Raw genomic sequence first — 19,392 nt, 5'->3', positions numbered from 1 at the left:
AATGGGTATAAAAAAAATAATCTACTCGTTGTCAGTTTAGAGCTCTGAACTAGGGTAATATATTAGCCCTATCACTCATCATTGTCATATCATTGATGAGAATGTCTCAGATAACAACTGAACTGACATCATATTCATTAAGTACCACCGCATATGTTCAATTGGTCTGATTACCAGAATATAGTTAATTTCCCCCCACCTTCTGATGTTCTCAGAATCTCTGTTAACCAAGGGGGTTGCAAATGTTACATCAGTAGGGTAGAGAGAGGAAAAGGGGGGAAGAGGTATCTATGACTGTCATAAACCTACCCCCAGGCCAATGTCATGACAGTGTGTAACGATGTGTGTGTGTTCTCTCTCCCATCAGGATGATGTGGGCAGCAGGAGCGGTAGCAGCCATGTCTAGCATCACGTTCCCAGCAGTCAGTGCCATCGTGTCCCGCAACGCAGACCCTGACCAGCAGGGTAAGCTAATGCTATCAAAAACTGTATTAGCCTCAATATGAGACTGCCCAATCGTAAATTGACCCCCTCTTTCTCAGATCTGAAATGTTATTCCAGATCACGTACAATGCTTAGTGTCGTGAACTTGCTCTCAAGATTGCAACCTAAATATTCATCATTATTCAAGACCATTGTAGTGAATATGTCAAAGCTATATGGGGAAACGCAATAGCAGAAGGTTGGGCTGGGCGATATGCCCCAGATATCATATTGCAACATTTTTGACAATATTTATTTTTATTTTTTTAAATAATAAAAGTTCTATGTTTTCTGAGAATTTAGTTTGTGAAAACTCATAATCAGTGATTTCAATGAGGCTTGTTCTCTCCTGATTTGTTTTATACTGTTCAATATTAAACTTCAACCAAATTTTCCATGATCAGAATAATTATTTTCCTCTAAACAGGTTTCTATCCAACTTTTTTTTTTTGCGGGTAAAGTACATGTCACGACGGGCCTGATGGAAACAGCAAATTTATCTGTAAACTTTCCAAATGCTGACAAGACAAAAAAAACACGCTTGACAAAGTGGTATCTTTTTTTGTGTCGGTAAGAGGTGTTATGAGAGGTTGAAACACCTTTAAGCACATCAAATCAAATGTATTTATATAGCCCTTCGTACATCAGCTGATATCTCAAAGTGCTGTACAGAAACCCAGCCTAAAACCCCAAACGGCAAGCAATGCAGGTGTAGAAGCACGGTGGCTAGGAAAAACTCCCTTGAAAGGCCAAAACCTAGGAAGAAACCTAGAGAGGAGCCAGGCTATGTGGGGTGGCCAGTCCTCTTCTGGCTGTGCCGGGTGGAGATTATAACAGAACATGGCCAAGATGTTCAAATGTTCATAAATGACCAGCATGGTCAAATAATAATAATCACAGGCAGAACAGTTGAAACTGGAGCAGCAGCATGGCCAGGTGGACTGGGGACAGCAAGGAGTCATCATGTCAGCTGGCCCTGAGCATGGTCCTAGGGCTCAGGTCCTCCGAGAGAGAGAAAGAAAGAAAGAGAATTGGAGAGGGCATACTTAAATTTACACAGGACACTGAATAGGACAGGAGAAGTACTCCAGATGTTGATATAATAACCATCATATCGAAGTAAACTTGGAGTGACACGATATGTTGTGTGGTTCTTCCTCGGCTTGGAAGATGTTCTGTTTATACCAAATACGGGGGTATTTCGAAATACCAATGGTATGATTTTTCAATATGTAACACAAATTAATGTCTCTGCTTTAGGGTGCTGTGCCACTAGTTATAACTCGCAGGCAGTGGTGGAAAAAGTACCCAACAATCATACTTGCGTGAAAGTAAAAAGAACTTAATGGAAAATGACTCAAGTAAAAGTTACCCAGCCCTCTTACTGCTGGTAGGAACAGGCCCTCTTACTGCTGGTAGGAACAGGCCCTCTTACTGCTGGTAGGAACAGGCCCTCTTACTGCTGGTAGGAACAGGCCCTCTTACTGCTGGTAGGAACAGGCCCTCTTACTGCTGGTAGGAACAGGCCCTCTTACTGCTGGTAGGAACAGGCCCTCTTACTGCTGGTAGGAACAGGCCCTCTTACTGCTGGTAGGAACAGGCCCTCTTACTGCTGGTAGGAACAGGCCCTCTTACTGCTGGTAGGAACAGGCCCTCTTACTGCCGGTAGGAACAGGCCCTCTTACTGCCGGTAGGAACAGGCCCTCTTACTGCCGGTAGGAACAGGCCCTCTTACTGCCGGTAGGAACAGGCCCTCTTACTGCCGGTAGGAACAGGCCCTCTTACTGCCGGTAGGAACAGGCCCTCTTACTGCCGGTAGGAACAGGCCCTCTTACTGCCGGTAGGAACAGGCCCTCTTTCTGCCGGTAGGAACAGGCCCTCTTTCTGCCGGTAGGAACAGGCCCTCTTTCTGCCGGTAGGAACAGGCCCTCTTACTGCCGGTAGGAACAGGCCCTCTTACTGCCGGTAGGAACAGGCCCTCTTACTGCCGGTAGGAACAGGCCCTCTTACTGCCGGTAGGAACAGACGATCACCATTTGAGTTTGTTTACTTAGTTATTACATGTATTTTACATGAAGCAAACCAACCATTGAAATAAAGGTATGTAAAGTAAAACCCCAAACTGTTCCATGCATCAGTACTGGTATTTAGTGAAATAAGGTTTACCACCCAGCCCTAACTGAAAGTGCATCTTGGCCTCCCGGGTGGCGCAGTGGTTAAGGGCGCTGTACTACAGTACCATCAGAGACTCTGGGTTCGTGCCCAGGCTCTGTCGTAACCGGCCGCAACCGGGAGGTCCGTGGAGTGAAGCACAATTGACCTAGCGTCGACCGGGTTAGGGAGGGGTTTGCCGGTAGGGATGTCCTTGTCTCATCGCGCACCAGCGACTCCTGTGGCTGGCCGGGCACAGTGCGTGCTAACCAAGGTTGCCAGGTACACAGTGTTTCCTCTGACACATTGGTGCGGCTGGCTTCCGGGTTGGATGCGCGCTGTGTTAAGAAGCAGTGCGGCTTGGTTGGGTTGTGTAACGGAAGCCCGTACGGGAGTTGTAGTGATGAGACAAGATAGTAGCTACTAAAAACAATTGGACACCATGGAATTGGGGAGAAAACGGGGTAAAATAAAAAAAAATTAAGAACAAAAAAGAGTGCATCTTGATTGAATGACTTTGTATCCGTCTCCTAGGTGTTGTCCAGGGGGTGATAACAGGTATCCGTGGTCTGTGTAACGGGCTCGGCCCGGCCTTCTATGGCTTTATATTCTACCTGTTCCATGTGGAGCTGACTGATCTGGACGCTGTAGACAGCCCTGGGAAAGAACCCAAACCTAACATGGCCAACCCTGCTGATGAGGTGAGACCATGGAGGATAGAGGACACACACACACACACACAGCCAACCACACTGACGAGGTGAGACCGTGGAGGAGTGTATTGGACAGGACTGAGAGACAACTGTATAGGAGTATATATTCAGACAGTATTGATATCATGGTGTCACTCACCTATAAAAACAGATGTCTCAGCCTTCAGACACTCCATTCATAATCTCCTACCTGCTGTACATCTGACTGAAGGGACAGTTGGGCACTTTGCTAAAACACACACATCCCCCTTTTTACAAAGACCCTCCCTATTAATCATCAGTTTCTCTGCCTCTCTCTGTCTCTCTCTCTGTCTGTCTCTGTCTCTCTCCAGAGTTCCATCATCCCCGGCCCTCCCTTCCTGTTTGGGGCGTGCTCCGTACTGCTGTCTCTGTTAGTAGCCCTGTTCATCCCAGAGCACAGTGGCCCGGGTGTCCGGCCGGGAGGCTACAAGAAACACAACAACGGGGCCCAGAGCCACTCACACAGCCCTCCCAGTAGTGGGGCTGAGGGCAAGGAGCTGCTACTGGATGGCAGCTGTGTATAACACCAGCCTGGGGGCACAAACTTCACACTTGCTCCCCCTGAGCCCAAACAATTGAACCATTACTTTCACACATGTTCCCAGATGAGTGGCCTCTTCTTCGGGCAGGGAAGATGCATGTGTGTGTGTGTGTGTGTGTGTGAACACCTAGTGGGCTGTGGTTTATCAGAAGCAGCTGAGTTGTGTGTGTGTGTGAGAGAGAGACTCTCTTGGTTGAGCTGATCTCTGCCCTGAGTCTTGACAAGCAGGAAGAGGATAAAGGAGGTGGGGATGTAGAGTTCCTGCCAGAGGACTATGCATCACACCCATATGTCCCACATGGGTGGGATCTGGTTGGAGTGAAGGTCCAAGGTTATCTGAACTGTTACTAAGCTCTGTGTGATGTATTTGTCCAAAATGGCACCCTAGTCCCTATATAGTGCACTTCTTTTGACCAGGGCCCACTAGGGAATAGGGTACCGTTTGTGATGCAACCAATGTAGCCAAGCAACCCACTCTGACAACAACTGTTCTTTCCCTTAGAGATGGAGTCAACAACATAGTCCAGTTTACAAGCTACCAAACTTCTGATTTTATTGTCTTAATATGGCAGATGAGAAAGCAGGTCTTCCTCTGTGTGTCCAAAGCAGGGAGAGAAGTTACCGTATGCCTCCAAAATGACCCCTATTCCCTTTATAGTGCACTACTTTTGACCAGCCTCTGGTGCACAATAAAGGGAAAGCGGGTGCAATTTGGGAGGCAAACACTGTAGAACTTGAGGAGAGCCTCTGAAGAACCTCCATCTATGAACCACTACCCATCCAGATGGGGACAGCACAATAGACATCAACCTTTCATGATTTTTTTCCAGGGGGACTTGAACCTAACATTTGACTGACCAACCTCCCATTCCATTGAACTGAGTTGTGTGTAAACCACTTTAGTTTTTCAATGTTTACCTTCCTGTCGTCTGTTCCGTTAGATTAGCAGAAAACGACCTTTTGGGCTGGATATGTTTCCTGTGTTCATCACACACTTAAGGCTAGTTGTGTTCAAAGTTTTTATTCCAGAGAAATGTTGCCTTGGAAGTGACGTTATCTTCATATTAATATATTACAACAACCTGTATGAAGACTGTTGTCTGACTGTCTGAGGTGGGTCTGTAATCGTTGCTATTGGAGCCTTGTTCTCTAATTCTACTCCTCACAACCCTCTTCGATGTGAATCTAGGCACAACTGTAGTTAACACACAGACTGGCATGACTTTAGTTCTGTTAACAACTGTAGTTAACACACAGACTGGCATGACTTTAGTTCTGTTAACAACTGTAGTTAACACACAGACTGGCATGACTTTAGTTCTGTTAACAACTGTAGTTAACACACAGTTAACACACAGACTGGCATGACTTTAGTTCTGTTAACAACTGTAGTTAACACACAGACTGGCATGACTTTAGTTCTGTTAACAACTGTAGTTAACACACAGACTGGCATGACTTTAGTTCTGTTAACAACTGTAGTTAACACACAGACTGGCATGACTTTAGTTCTGTTAACAACTGTAGTTAACACACAGACTGGCATGACTTTAGTTCTGTTAACAACTGTAGTTAACACACAGACTGGCATGACATTAGTTCTGTTAACAACTGTAGTTAACACACAGACTGGCATGACTTTCTGTTAACAACTGTAGTTAACACACAGTTCTGTTAACAACTGTAGTTAACACACAGACTGGCATGACTTTAGTTCTGTTAACACACAGACTGGCATGACTTTAGTTCTGTTAACAACTGTAGTTAACACACAGACTGGCATGACTTTAGTTCTGTTAACACACAGACTGGCATGACTTTAGTTCTGTTAACACACAGACTGGCATGACTTTAGTTCTGTTAACAACTGTAGTTAACACACAGACTGGCATGACTTTAGTTCTGTTAACACACAGACTGGCATGACTTTAGTTCTGTTAACAACTGTAGTTAACACAGACTGGCATGACTTTAGTTCTGTTAACAACTGTGGTTAACACACAGACTGGCATGACTTTAGTTCTGTTAACACACAGACTGGCATGACTTTAGTTCTGTTAACAACTGTAGTTAACACAGACTGGCATGACTTTAGTTCTGTTAACACACAGACTGGCATGACTTTAGTTCTGTTAACAACTGTAGTTAACACACAGACTGGCATGACTTTAGTTCTGTTAACAACTGTAGTTAACACAGACTGGCATGACTTTAGTTCTGTTAACAACTGTAGTTAACACAGACTGGCATGACTTTAGTTCTGTTAACACACAGACTGGCATGACTTTAGTTCTGTTAACAACTGTAGTTAACACAGACTGGCATGACTTTAGTTCTGTTAACAACTGTAGTTAACACACAGACTGGCATGACTTTAGTTCTGTTAACAACTGAGTTAACACACAGACTGGCATGACTTTAGTTCTGTTAACAACTGTAGTTAACACACAGACTGGCATGACTTTAGTTCTGTTAACAACTGTAGTTAACACAAAGACTGGCATGACTTTAGTTCTGTTAACAACTGTAGTTAACACACAGACTGGCATGGCTTTAGTTCTGTTAACAACTGTAGTTAACACACAGACTGGCATGACTTTAGTTCTGTTAACAACTTGCCCATAGACGGTTTCTGATTCTTTATTCACAAAGTGTCTTGAGTGCTGATCTGGGATCAGTGTTGCCTGTTGGATCATAGTGAATATGATTATATGGTCGGGGGACATCCTGAGCCAAGATCAGCATTCCTACTGTAAGATACTTGGTGAATAAGTTTCCTGATGTGTAATGTTGGTATCAATGTGAGCACTGATATAGTTAATAAAACGGTCTGTAGTAGTAATATTATTACGTTCAGTAAAAAATGCATAATTTGTTCTGCGGTAGGATAGTAGGTTAAATGTTGTGTGGCATTAGACAAGGCTGCAAATGTGGTTTTAGCTCCCGTGTCTGTCCGTCTTTGACTGCAAAGGTTTTGCAGATACGACTGTCAATCTTTGCTGTTGTACTTTTGAAACAATAGATGTTTTGTTGTTGTTGTAAATGAGCCTCAAGTGCATTGAAATAACCAAATAGAACTGATTGATGTCAAAATGTTGGACATTTTCAGAATTTCTATTTAGTCAAATTATTAACTGTTTTGTGCCATATTTAAAAAAATAAATTTAAAACACAAGGAAGAGGTAACAACACTACAGCATCAAGACACTATCAAACACTACAGCATCAAGACACTATCAAACACTACAGCATCAAGACACTATCAAACACTACAGCATCAAGACACTATCAAACACTACAGCATCAAGACACTATCAAACACTACAGCATCAAGACACTATCAAACACTACAGCATCAAGACACTATCAACCACTACAGCATCAAGACACTATCAAACACTACAGCATCAAGACACTATCAAACACTACAGCATCAAGACACTATCAAACATGTATCAGTCTTTCTGCAACAGAGCCATCCTTATGTGTGAGGGTATCTACTACTACTATCAAACATGTATCAGTCTGTCTGCAGCAGAGCCATCCTTATGTGTGAGGGGGCGTGTGCATGAGGGATATAAAATGTCAGTTTCCTTTTTCATGATCACAATGTTTGTTTTTGTTCATTTGTTTGACTTAAACTTTTTTAAAAATTTTTTGTTGCAAAGTTTAACTGCTATTTTTGAATAGCTTTTAACACTTAGATGTTCCAATGTTTTTATTTGTGGTTTTCTTAAACATTTTGGGTGTTTATTGAATCTTAAGCTTTGCTTTTAAAAACGTTTAATTTATCAATGGTCAGTTCGATTTAACAATAAGCTGTTAATTTCGGTGAAATTGTATCAATAGATGACATCACTAGCATAATTGAATACATGTTGTTATGCCAACCAAACAAACTCTTTGTCATTTCAACTGAGTTAGCAGTGAGGCCATTAAACTGCTCTACCGGTGTGTCCCGACTGGCACCCTATGGGCCCTGGTCAAAAGTAGTACACAACATAGGGAATAGATATGCCAATGCTCCAGAACATATTGAATTGGACCAACAACACTTAAGAACAGTACAGCCAATGACTAAGATCCTATATTAATCATTACAATTGATTCTGTACCAGCCACAACCCCATTTACAACTCAAACATGTATTTCAGTCAATGTACAAACATTTGTTTACTTAACGCGTGTGTGTGTGTGCACAAAACATGAGGAAAACCTCCCTCATATTGAGTTGGACCTCCTTTTTGCCCTCAGAACAGCCTCATTTGGTCAGGGCATGGACTCTACAAGGTGTAGAAAGCTTTCCACAGTGATGCTGGCCCATGTTGACTCCAATGCTTCCCACAGTTGTCAAGTTGGCTGGATGTCCTTTGGGTGGTGGACCATTCTGATACACACAGGAAACTGTTGAGCATTAAAAAAAAACAGCATAGTTGCAGGTCTTGACACAAACCCGTGCGCCTGGTACCTACTACCAGACCCTGTTCTAAGACTCTTAAATCTTTTATCTTGCCCATTCACCCCCTGAATGGCACACATACACAATGCATGTCTCAATGAGCTTAAAAATCCTTCTTTAACCTTTTTCCTCCCCTTCATCTACACTGATTGCAGTGAATATAAGAAGTGACATCAATAAGGGATCATAGCATTCACCTGGTCCCTCTGTCAAGGAAAGAGCAGCTGTTCCTAATGTTTTGTACACTCAGTGTGTATGTTAAAAGGAGATTGGATCCTACTGGTCTGATTGGCACAGTAGTGTGGCGCAACTATACTGAACAAAAATATAAACGCAACATGCAACAGTTTCAAAGATTTTACTGAGTTACAGATCATTTAAGGAAATCAGTCAATTGAAATAAATAATGCCCTAATCTATGGATTTCAAATGACTGAGAATACAGATATGCATCTGTTGGTCACAGACACCTTATCATGCTGAAACATGAGGTGATCGAGGTGGATGAATGGCTGAACAATGGCCCTCAGGACCTCCTCACGGTATCTCTGTGCGTTCAAATTGCCATCGATAAAAATCCAATTGTGTTTGTTGTCTGTAGTTTATGCCTGCTTATGCCATAACCCCACCACCACCACCATGGGGCACTCTGTCCACAACGTTGACATATGTTGCCTGCATTTTGTGAGGCCAGTTGGAGCCGACTTATGGTAGAGGTAGAGAAATCATGAGGAAAAAAAAGAAGAAACCCACACACTTCTTGCTAGTATCACTGCTCTTTGTTAAGCTTCATGTATCAGCCTCGAGGCCTTCATCAGAGCGCTAGACAAATTGACATTTCAGCTTTGGTGGACATTCCTGCAGTCAGCATGCCAATTGCATTCTCCCTCAACTTGAGACATCTGATGCTTGTGTTGTGTGATGACAAAAATGCACATTTTTAGAGTGGCCTTTTATTGTCCCCAGCACAAGGTGCACCTGTGTAAAGATCGTGCTGTTTAATCATATTCTTGATATGCTACACCTGTCCGTTGGATGGATAACTTGGCAAAGGAGAAATGCTCACTAACAGGGATGTAAACACATTTGAGAGAAATGTGTTTTTTTGTGCATATGGAACATTTCTGGGATCTTTTATTTCAGCTCATGAAACATGGGACCAACCCTTTTACACATTGCGAACATTTTTGTTCTGTATATATTTCTCATACTGAGCGTGGTTCTGTGGGTCGCTCCTGTTTTGTAGTCCGATGTGGCCTGAGCCTCCCCTCTGTGACTGGACCGGTGGAGGATGATTATCATAATAGCATGTAAACATGGGAATCTAATGGCAAAATATTTATTAAAGATTTATTGTACATTGAGTTTTCACTTTGTCTTTTGCCACATACAGTAGACTACATGTAAAAAAAAATGTTTTTAAAAACGTACTGGAAACGTGGTCGTGTTTATTAGTGCACATCGTAGCAAAACGTTTTTGCAATGGAAAAAAATATATTATTGAACTAAGATGGTATTCCGCTTCAGGCTTTATTTCATGTCATGCCCACTGAACACCACCCAGGCTTCAGAGGACAGAACAAACACAGAACATTCTGTTCTTCATTAGTGTTAAATTATCTTACTCTGGTAGTCATGTGAGGATGTTCTTGTTTTCAAAGCACCTCCCTCCCATATACGAGGCTCTTCAGAAACCACTGACGGAGCCCTTTTCATCTAAGCGGTTAGTATGAATGTTTAGTCTGTAGCTAGCTTTCCTTTCAATTGGCCACAGATTTTCATGCGAATATTCAAAAATCCGCAGTAAAACAATATGCAGGTTTTACCACCAGAGGATGTTTCCATCAAATAGCCTTTTATCCGCAATAAGTCAATGTGTGATGACACCGTGCATATAAACAATTACTTTTGCGATTTTAATTCCAGTGTGCCGAATTAACTACAAGTTAAAGGGTTTCCGTCGCATTTTAAACTCGACTGTTGGTAATGTCACAACAAATGTTGCGTTACATAGTAAGTGTGCCCACTCTGGTCCTGGCATATGCATGTGAGCTCTAGCCAACAGCTCGCAGATAGTGAGGGTATAGTCTACATCAGAGATGGGCCATTTTGATGCCGGTAGGAGCCACGGAAAATCTCAACTCGTTAATGTCCTGCAATTCGAAACGTAAACGTAGAGAGAATGTAGCAGCCCTCCAATACCATGACATCCTATACACCACATACAATCTACTTAAAGCAACTTTTCATGACGGTGTGTGGACGTTGACAATCGTGGTCATTAGGGTCATGTGACCTGCCCACAGAGAACTTGGGAGTGTGCACGCTCACCCCGTCTCTTGACGACGGCTGAATATTGGAAGAACAAACTGTGCCATGCAGTTCATCAGTCCCAATTTGAAATACATTTTGTAGCTGCATAGTCCGAGCCATAACATGAATCAGAATTCCCCTGTCCTGCCCTATCCTCTCCTGTCATGCGCTGTCCTGTCCTGTATTAGTAATAAACAAGTCGTTGAGCCACAAGGTGGCAGCAGTGTGAGGTGGGGAAACTAACCTCTAACATTCTCTCATTGAGTCTATGAGAGGGAGAGAGAATCAACAAAAATGAAATAACAAGAAATTAACAGTTTCAAATGTTATATTGTCTAGTGTTGTAACAATGTGCAATTAGTTTAAGTATGAAAGGGGAAATAAATTAACAGAAATATGTGTCTGTAATGGGGTCACATTTTGCAGGAGGTTAGGAAGTGCAGCTCAGTTTCCACCTCATTTTGTGGGCAGTGGGTGCACAGCCTTGTCTTCCCTCGACAGCCTATGGTCACTGAGTCTGTACATAGTAAAAGCTTTTCTTAATTTGGGGTCAGTCACAGTGGTCAGGCATAACCGCGGGGTCTCTCTCTCTCTCTCTCTCTCTCTAGGTCTACATACATACAAATAAACAGTGCATTCAGAAAGTATTCAGACCCCTTGACTTTTTCCACATTTTGTTGCGTTACAGCCTTATTCAAGAAAATTGATTAAAATATATATATATCAGCAATCTACACACAATCTACACCCCATAATGACGAAGCAATTCGCAAATGTATTAAAAATAAAAACAGAAATACTTTATTTACATATATATTCAGACCCGTTGCTATGAAACTTGATATTGAGCTATCTTATAAGGTCCCAGAGTTGACAGTGCATGTCAGAGCAGAAACCAAGCCATGAGGTCAAAGGAATTGTCCGTAGAGCTCAGATCTGGGGAAGGGTACCAAAACATTTCTGCAGTATTGAAGGTCTCCAAGAACACAGTGGCCTCCATTAATCTTAAATGGAGGAAGTTTGGAACCACCAAGACTCTTCCTAGAGCTGGCTGCCCGGCCAAACTGATCAATCGGGGGAGATGGGCCTTAGTCAGGGAGGTGCCCAAGAACCCAATGGTCACTGACCGAGCTTGAGAGTTCCTCTGTGGAGATGGGAGAACATTCCAGATGGACAACCATCTCTGCAGCACTCCACCAATCAGGCCTTTATGGTAGAGTGGCCAGATAGAAGCCACTCCTCAGTAAAGGGCACATGACAGCCTGCTTGGAGTTTGCCAAAAAGCACCTGAAGATTCCCAGACCATGAAAAACAAGATTCTCTCATCTGATGAAACCAAGATTGAACTGTTCGGCCTGAATACCAAGCGTCACCCCTGGAGGAAACCTGGCACCATCCCTACGGTGAAGCATGTTGATTGCAGCATCATGCTGTGGGGATGTTTTTCAGCGGCAGGGACTGGGAGACTAGTCAGGATCGAGGCAAAGATGATCGTGGCAAAGTACAGAGAGATCCTTGATGAAACCTGCTCCAGAGCACTCAGCCCCAGTCTGAGGACCAAAGGTTCACCTTCCTTCAGGACAACGACCCAAAGCACACAGCCAAGACAATGCAGGAATGGCTTCGGGATAAGTCTCCCAGCCAGAGCCCTGACTTGAACCCGATCAAACATCTCTGGAAAGACCTGAAAATAACTGTGCAGCAACGCTCCCCATCCATCCCGACAGGGCTTGAGAGGATCTGCAGAGAAGAATGGGAGAAACTCCCCAAATACAGGTGTGCTAAGCTTGTAGCATCATACCCAAGAAGACTCAAAGGCTGTAATCGCTACCAAAGGTTCTTTAACAACAACTGGGTAAAAGGTCTGAATAATAAAGTAAATGTGATATTTCAGTTTTTTATTTTTAATAAATTTGCAAAAATTCAACCTGTTTTTACTTTGTGTGTAGATTGAGGGAAAAAAACGATTTGATACAATTTAGAATAAGGCTGTAACAACAATATGTGGAAAAAGTGAAGGGGTCTTAATACTTTCCAAAGGAACCGTATGTGTATACCTACCTTGTCACAACGCATTCAGAAGGAAAGCAATTCCACGAATAAACTTTTTAAGAAGGCACGCCTGTTGAAATTTAAATGTATTCCAGGTGACTACCTTGCGAAGCTGGTTGAGAGAATACCAAAGTGTGTTTAAAGCTGTCATCAAGGCAAAAGGGTGGCTACTTTGAAGATTCTCAAATAGAAAATACATTTTGATTTGTTTAACACTTTTGTTTGGTTACTACATGATTCCATATGTGTTATTTCATAGTTTTGATGTCTACAATGTAGAAAATAGTACAAATAAAAACTTGAATAGATAGGTGTCCAAAACTTTGACTAGTAGTGTGTGTGTGTGTGTGTGTGTGTGTGTGTGTGTGTGTGTGTGTGTGTGTGTGTGTGTGTGTGTGTGTGTGTGTGTGTGTGTGTGTGTGTGTGTGTGTGTGTGTGTGTGTGTGTGTGTGTGTGTGTGTGTGTTTATATATATGCAGCTGAAGTCGGAAGTTTACATACACCTTAGCCAAATACATTTAAACTCAGTTTTTAACAATTCCTGACATTTAATCCTAGTAAACATTCCCTGTTTTAGGTCAGTTAGGGTCACCACTTTTATTTTAAGAATGGATTCTATGGGTTTGAGGTCAGGGCTTTGTGATGGCCACTCCAATACCTCGACTTTGTTGTCCTTAAGCCATTTTGCCACAACTTTGTAAGTATGCTTGGGGTCATTGTCCATTTGGAAGACCCATTTGCGGCCAAGCTTTACCCTCCTGACTGGTGTCTTGAGATGTTGCTTCAATAAATCCACATAATTTTCCTCCCTCATGATGCCATCTATTTTGTGAAGTACACCAATCCCTCCTGCAGCAAAGCACCCACACAACGTGATGCTGCCACCCCTGTGCTTCACGGTTAGGATGTTGTTCTTCGACTTGCAAGACTCCCCCTTTTTCCTCCAAACATAACGATGGTCATTATGGTCAAACAGTTCTATTTTTGTTTAATCAGACCAGAGGACATTTCTCCAAAAAGTACGATCTTTGTCCCCATGTGCAGTTGCAAACCGTAGTCTGTCTTTTTTTATGGCGGTTTTGGAGCAGTGACTTCTTCCTTGCTGAGCGGCCTTTCAGCTTATGACGATATAAAACTCGTTTTACTGTGGCTATAAATACTTTTGTACCTGTTTCCTCCAGCATTTCACAAGGTCCTTTGCTGTTGTTCTGGGATTGATTTGTACTTTTTGCACCAAAGTACGTTCATCTCTAGGAGACAGAGCGTGTCTCCTTCCTGAGCGGTATGACGGCTGCGTGGTCCCATGTTGTTTATACTTGCGTACTATTGTTTGTACAGATGAACGTGGTACATTCAGGCGTTTGGAAATTGCTCCCAAGGATGAACCAGACTTGTGGACGTCTACAATTTTTTTTCTGATGTCTTGGCTGATTTCTTTTGATTTTCCCATGATGTCAAACAAAGAGTCACTGAGTTTGAAGGTAGGCCTTGAAATACATCCACAGGTACACCTCCAATTGACTCAAAGTATGTCAATTAGCCTATCAGAAGCTTCTAAAGCCATGACATCATTTTCTGGAATTTTCCAAGCTGTTTGAAGGCACAGTCAACTTAGTGTATGTAAACTTCTGACCCACTGGGATTGTGATACAGTGAAACATAAGTGAAATAATCGGTCTGTAAACAATTGTTGGGAAAATGACTTGTGTCATGCACACAGTAGATGTCCTAACCGACTTGACAAAACTTTAGTTTGTTAACAAGACATTTGTGGAGTGGTTGAAAAACGAGTTTTAATGACTCAAACCTAAGTGTATGTAAACTTCCAAATTGAAGTGTGTGTGTGTGTATGTAAATGTATGTATGTATGTATGTATGTATGTATGTATGTATGTATGTATGTATGTAAATGTAATGTAATGTAATGTAATGTAATGTATGTCACACAGTGGGTGCTCAAATCACAACAATTTTCTTGCTTTCTCATGATTTGGCTGGGTCTAACTGTATTACTGTCCTGGGGTCTGTTTGTGTTTGTAAACAGAGCCTCAGTACCAGCTGGCGAAGGGGACTCCTCTCCAGGTTCATCTGTCTATAGGTGATGGCTTTATTATGGAATGTTTGGGAGTCGCTTCCTTTTAGGTAGCTGTAGAATTTAACGTCTCTTTTCTGGATTTTTGATCATTAGCGTGTATCACTCTAATTCTACTTTGAATGCATTGTAGAGTTTTACATTGCTCACAGGATGTTTTTGCAGAGTTCTGCATAAGTTAGTCTTAATTTGGTGTTTGTCCCATTTTGTGAATTATTGGTTGGTGAGTGGACCCCAGACCTCACAACCATAGTGGCAGTTGGTTATTTAACTGATTTGAAGTATTTTTTTTAGCCAGATCCTTATTGGGATGTCAAATGTTATGTTCGTTTTGATAGTGTAGAATAAATTTATTGCCTTGTCTCTCAGATTGTTCACAGCTTTGTGGAAGGTTTCTGTGGTGCTGATGTTTTGACCCAACGTAGGTATCGTTCTTTGTGCTCAAAGGCAACGGTGTCTAGGTGGAATTTGTAGTCCTGGAAACTGGACATTTTTTGGAGCCCCATTATTTTTGTCTTAATATACTGAACAAAAATATAAACACAACATGCAACAATGTCAATGATTTCACTGTTATAGTTCATATGAGGAAATCAGTCAATTGTAATAAATACATTTGGTTCTAATTTATGGATTTCACGTGACTGAGAATACAGGTATGCATCTGTTGGTCACAGATACAGTACCATTAAAAAAAAAAAGTATGGGCGTGGATCAGAACCAGTCAGTATCTGGTGTGACCATGTGCCTCATGCAGCGCGACACATCTCCTTCACATAGAGTTGATCAGGCTGTAGATTGTCGAATGTTGTCCCACTCATCTTCAATGGCTGTGCGAAGTTGCTGGATATTGGCGGGTACTGGAACACGCTGTCGTACAAGTCGATCCAGAGCATCCCAAACATGCTCAATGGGTGCCATGTCTGGTGAATATGCAGGCCATGGAAGAACTGGGACATTTTCAGCCTCCAGGAATTGTGTACCGATCCTTGCGACATGGGGCCCTGCATTATCATGCTGAAACATGAGGTGATGACGGTGGATGAATGGTATGACAATAGGCCTCAGGATCTCGTCACGGTATCACTGTGCATTCAAAATGCCATGGATAATATGTTCAGTGAACAAAAATATAAACCTAACATGTAAAGTGTGGGTCCCATGTTTCATGAGCTAAAATAAAAGATCCCAGAAATGTTTCATATGCACAAAAAGCTTATTTGTGCACAAATATGTTTACATCCCTGTTAGTGAGCATTTCTCCTTTCCCGAGATAATCCATCCAGCTGACAGGTGTGGCATATCAATAAAATGATTAAATAACATGAGGGGAAATAGTACAACTAAATGCAAAAACACACATCAGACACATTGACCGTTTACTACAGTACTAAGTGGTTTACTGAGAATGACAGTTGATGAAACAAACCCAAGCCTCCATGGGGTTGTTGAGGAGGGACAATCTGGGTTTAGAGTTTGTCACACCTGAGGTGACCAGTATCTCTGACTGGCATTTTATCCTCTACATGTTGAGGATTATTCTCTTCTGGTATACCAGGGTGTCTGGGGTGGTATGTCCCCACACACACACACACCTAGCATATCAGTATGCAATGCCGACGTAGGCACGGCAGCCTGATAGGACTGTCTGCTATCTACAGCAGCAGGTTTAGGTATGCGGCAGTAACATAGACTTGAAGGGAGTCTCTGAGATGGATACTAGTAAGAGTCTTCGCCTTAATCCTGTCATTGGCCTCATTTAGTCCTTCATACTCTATGAAGGTGGACTGAGGTTCCATCATCCCAAACGGCACCCTATTCCCATCATAGTGCACTACGTTTGATCAGAGCCCTATGGGAAGTAGTGCGCTGTCTAGGGAACAGGGTGCCATTTGGGAGGCAACCTGAGTCTGTTTCTGGATCTGGATAGGATATTGATTCATCAGCACAATGAGGTCTGAAATCATCTAGTCTAATTAGTCATCAGAATGGATGGACGGTTGGTGAGCTGAAAGAAGATACAGCACAGACAGTTGTCAAAGTTTACAATTACTTCAAAGTCTTTCAAAGGAAAATCTCCAGATAATATATAATAATAATAATATATGCCATTTAGCAGACGCTTTTATCCAAAGCGACTTACAGTCATGTGTGCATACATTCTACGTATGGGTGGTCCCGGGGATCGAACCCACTACCCTGGCGTTACAAGCGCCATGCTCTACCAACTGAGCTAATATATTCTGGATCTCTTCCAACTGATAATTGTCTGGCAAGCTTAATAGAGTAACATGTCTTAACATGTGCATCTTTAAAGAAGTGTTTATACTTCTAAGGCGCAAATGAAAAATGATTTATTTCTAACGTGCAAATAAAGAGCCTGTAAAAAAATAAAAATAACAAGCATTATTTGTCCCTCTGTGTCAGGATGAAATGACCCATGGGACTGAGGAGACCTGCTGGAATGTATTGTGATGCAGAGACGCTGTCATAGCAGATTTAGCTTCCAGCTCCAGATTAAGGTGCCCGAGACTGGAAGAATGCTTCCAAATGTTGGAATTGACTCAGGTCCACACACACACACACACACACACACACACACCGGACACACACACACCGGACACACACACACCGGACACACACACACCGGACACACACACCGGACACACACACACACACCGGACACACACACACACTCACCGGACACACACACACTGGACACACACACACCAGACACACACTCACTGGACACACACACACACCGGACACACACACACCGGACACACACACACCAGACATACACACACTGGACACACACACACCGGACACACACACACACACCGGACACACACACACTGGACACACACACACACACCGGACACACACACACACCGGACACACACACACCAGACACACACACACCGGACACACACACACTGGACACACACACACCGGACACACACACACACACCGGACACACACACACTGGACACACACACACACCGGGGACACACACACCAGACACACACACACTGGACACACACACTGGACACACACACACCGGACACACACACACCGGGGACACACACACCGGACACACACACACACCGGACACACACACACACACAGGACACACACACACACCGGACACACACACACTGGACACACACTCACCGGACACACACTCACCGGACACACACTCACCGGACACACACACACACTGGACACACACTCACCGGACACACACTCACCGGACACACACACACACCGGACACACACACACACACCGGACACACACACACACACCGGACACACACACACACACACCGGACACACACACACACACACCGGACACACACTCACCGGACACACACACACTGGACACACACTCACCGGACACACACACACACACACCGGACACACACCGGACACACACACACACACACACACACACACACACACCGGACACACACACCAGACACACACACACTGGACACACACACACTGGACACACACACACCGGACACACACACACACACACACACAAGCACAGACGGACGCATGCAGACACCCACATACACACAGTAAGATAATTCCATAGTAAATGAGTATGTCCATTATCCCCTCAAAGCCCCAGCATCCATCAGTCCAGAAGGGGGAACGCTAGAAAAGGGCAGCAGGAAGGCATCTTCCGGACGGTCCAGAGGGGAAGCCGGCCAGGTGGAAGAGGACGTCATACTCAGACAGAGGGTAGAGAGGATGGAGGGCATTACCTCTTCCTGACGGGACAGTGCGGAACGCAGTGGCGCCCTGGCGGAGTCCTCGTATGAATCACTCTGTGAACTTTATTGTTGTTTCTGTCAGGCAGCTTGGTGTGAAAGAGTTTCTGTCTGTTCCCTTGTTCTATACCGAGACCTCCAGACTGGCTGCGCCCTTCCCTCCCGCCGGCCAGCTTGATTGGGTTGACCATTAACACTGGGATGGGTGTGTCCCACCCACCGCACTGCCGCTTGGACAAAGCATGAGTCCCAAATGGCACCCTATTCCCTATATTGTCCCCTACATTTGACCAGGGCCCTGTAGTGCACTACTGTGTGTAGGGTATATAGGATTCCATTTGGGATGCAACCAGGAGAGCAGAAGGACCTCTGGGAGACATGCCTGCTGACTTTGTTCTGTCAGGGAAAGGTTGGGAACTGTGAAGGTTGGACAGAACCCGCCATGAAGGCCCCCCCCCCTTCCTTCCCCTTCCCCGCATATCTATCTTCTCCAAGACATGCACTTCATGGCACTGAGGACTTGGCAGGATGACAAAAACTAGGCTGAGCTACAAATATGATTATACATGATAAAAGAGAGAGAGGCCTTCACACGACTCTTATCAGACTGAACCCTGACCCTGTTGTTTTAGTTGTCAGACAGCCTCTGTCAACAACAGCTTTCTGAGTCTGACTACATGTGTCAGTCCCAAATGGTACCCTATTCCATATGTAGTGCACCACTTAGCCATAGGGCTCTGGTCAAAAGTAGTGCACCACTTAGCCATAGGGCTCTGGTCAAAAGTAGT

The 19,392-nt window shown here is 43.6% G+C and overlaps 1 protein-coding gene and 1 long non-coding RNA gene across 3 annotated transcripts in view; both read left to right on the top strand.

Moving 5' to 3' along the window:
* Positions 1-5,535, top strand: part of mfsd14a2 (major facilitator superfamily domain containing 14A2) — a 40,661-nt gene extending 35,126 nt beyond the window's left edge. Inside the window, exons 9-11 of one of the 2 annotated variants that reach the window (XM_046322538.1) lie at positions 368-465; positions 3,169-3,335; positions 3,680-5,535. In XM_046322538.1, coding sequence (XP_046178494.1) covers positions 368-465; positions 3,169-3,335; positions 3,680-3,892 — 478 coding nt within the window. In that variant the 3' untranslated portion in view covers positions 3,893-5,535. The remainder of the gene's footprint in view (positions 1-367; positions 466-3,168; positions 3,336-3,679) is intronic. The other variant, XM_046322537.1, reaches the window with a different exon arrangement.
* Positions 5,536-14,155: 8,620 nt separating this feature from the next.
* LOC124010065 lies at positions 14,156-19,392 on the top strand. Its single transcript, XR_006834356.1, has 4 exons — positions 14,156-14,214; positions 14,778-14,831; positions 17,253-17,347; positions 18,457-19,392. It is a non-coding gene; the product is annotated as an uncharacterized LOC124010065 (long non-coding RNA).

This window comes from Oncorhynchus gorbuscha, linkage group LG22 (genome assembly GCF_021184085.1).
Source record: "Oncorhynchus gorbuscha isolate QuinsamMale2020 ecotype Even-year linkage group LG22, OgorEven_v1.0, whole genome shotgun sequence".
Classification (NCBI taxonomy): Eukaryota; Metazoa; Chordata; class Actinopteri; order Salmoniformes; family Salmonidae; genus Oncorhynchus; species Oncorhynchus gorbuscha.
The sequence above is the reverse complement of the archived record's forward strand: the minus strand, read 5'-3'. Positions and strand labels throughout refer to the sequence as shown.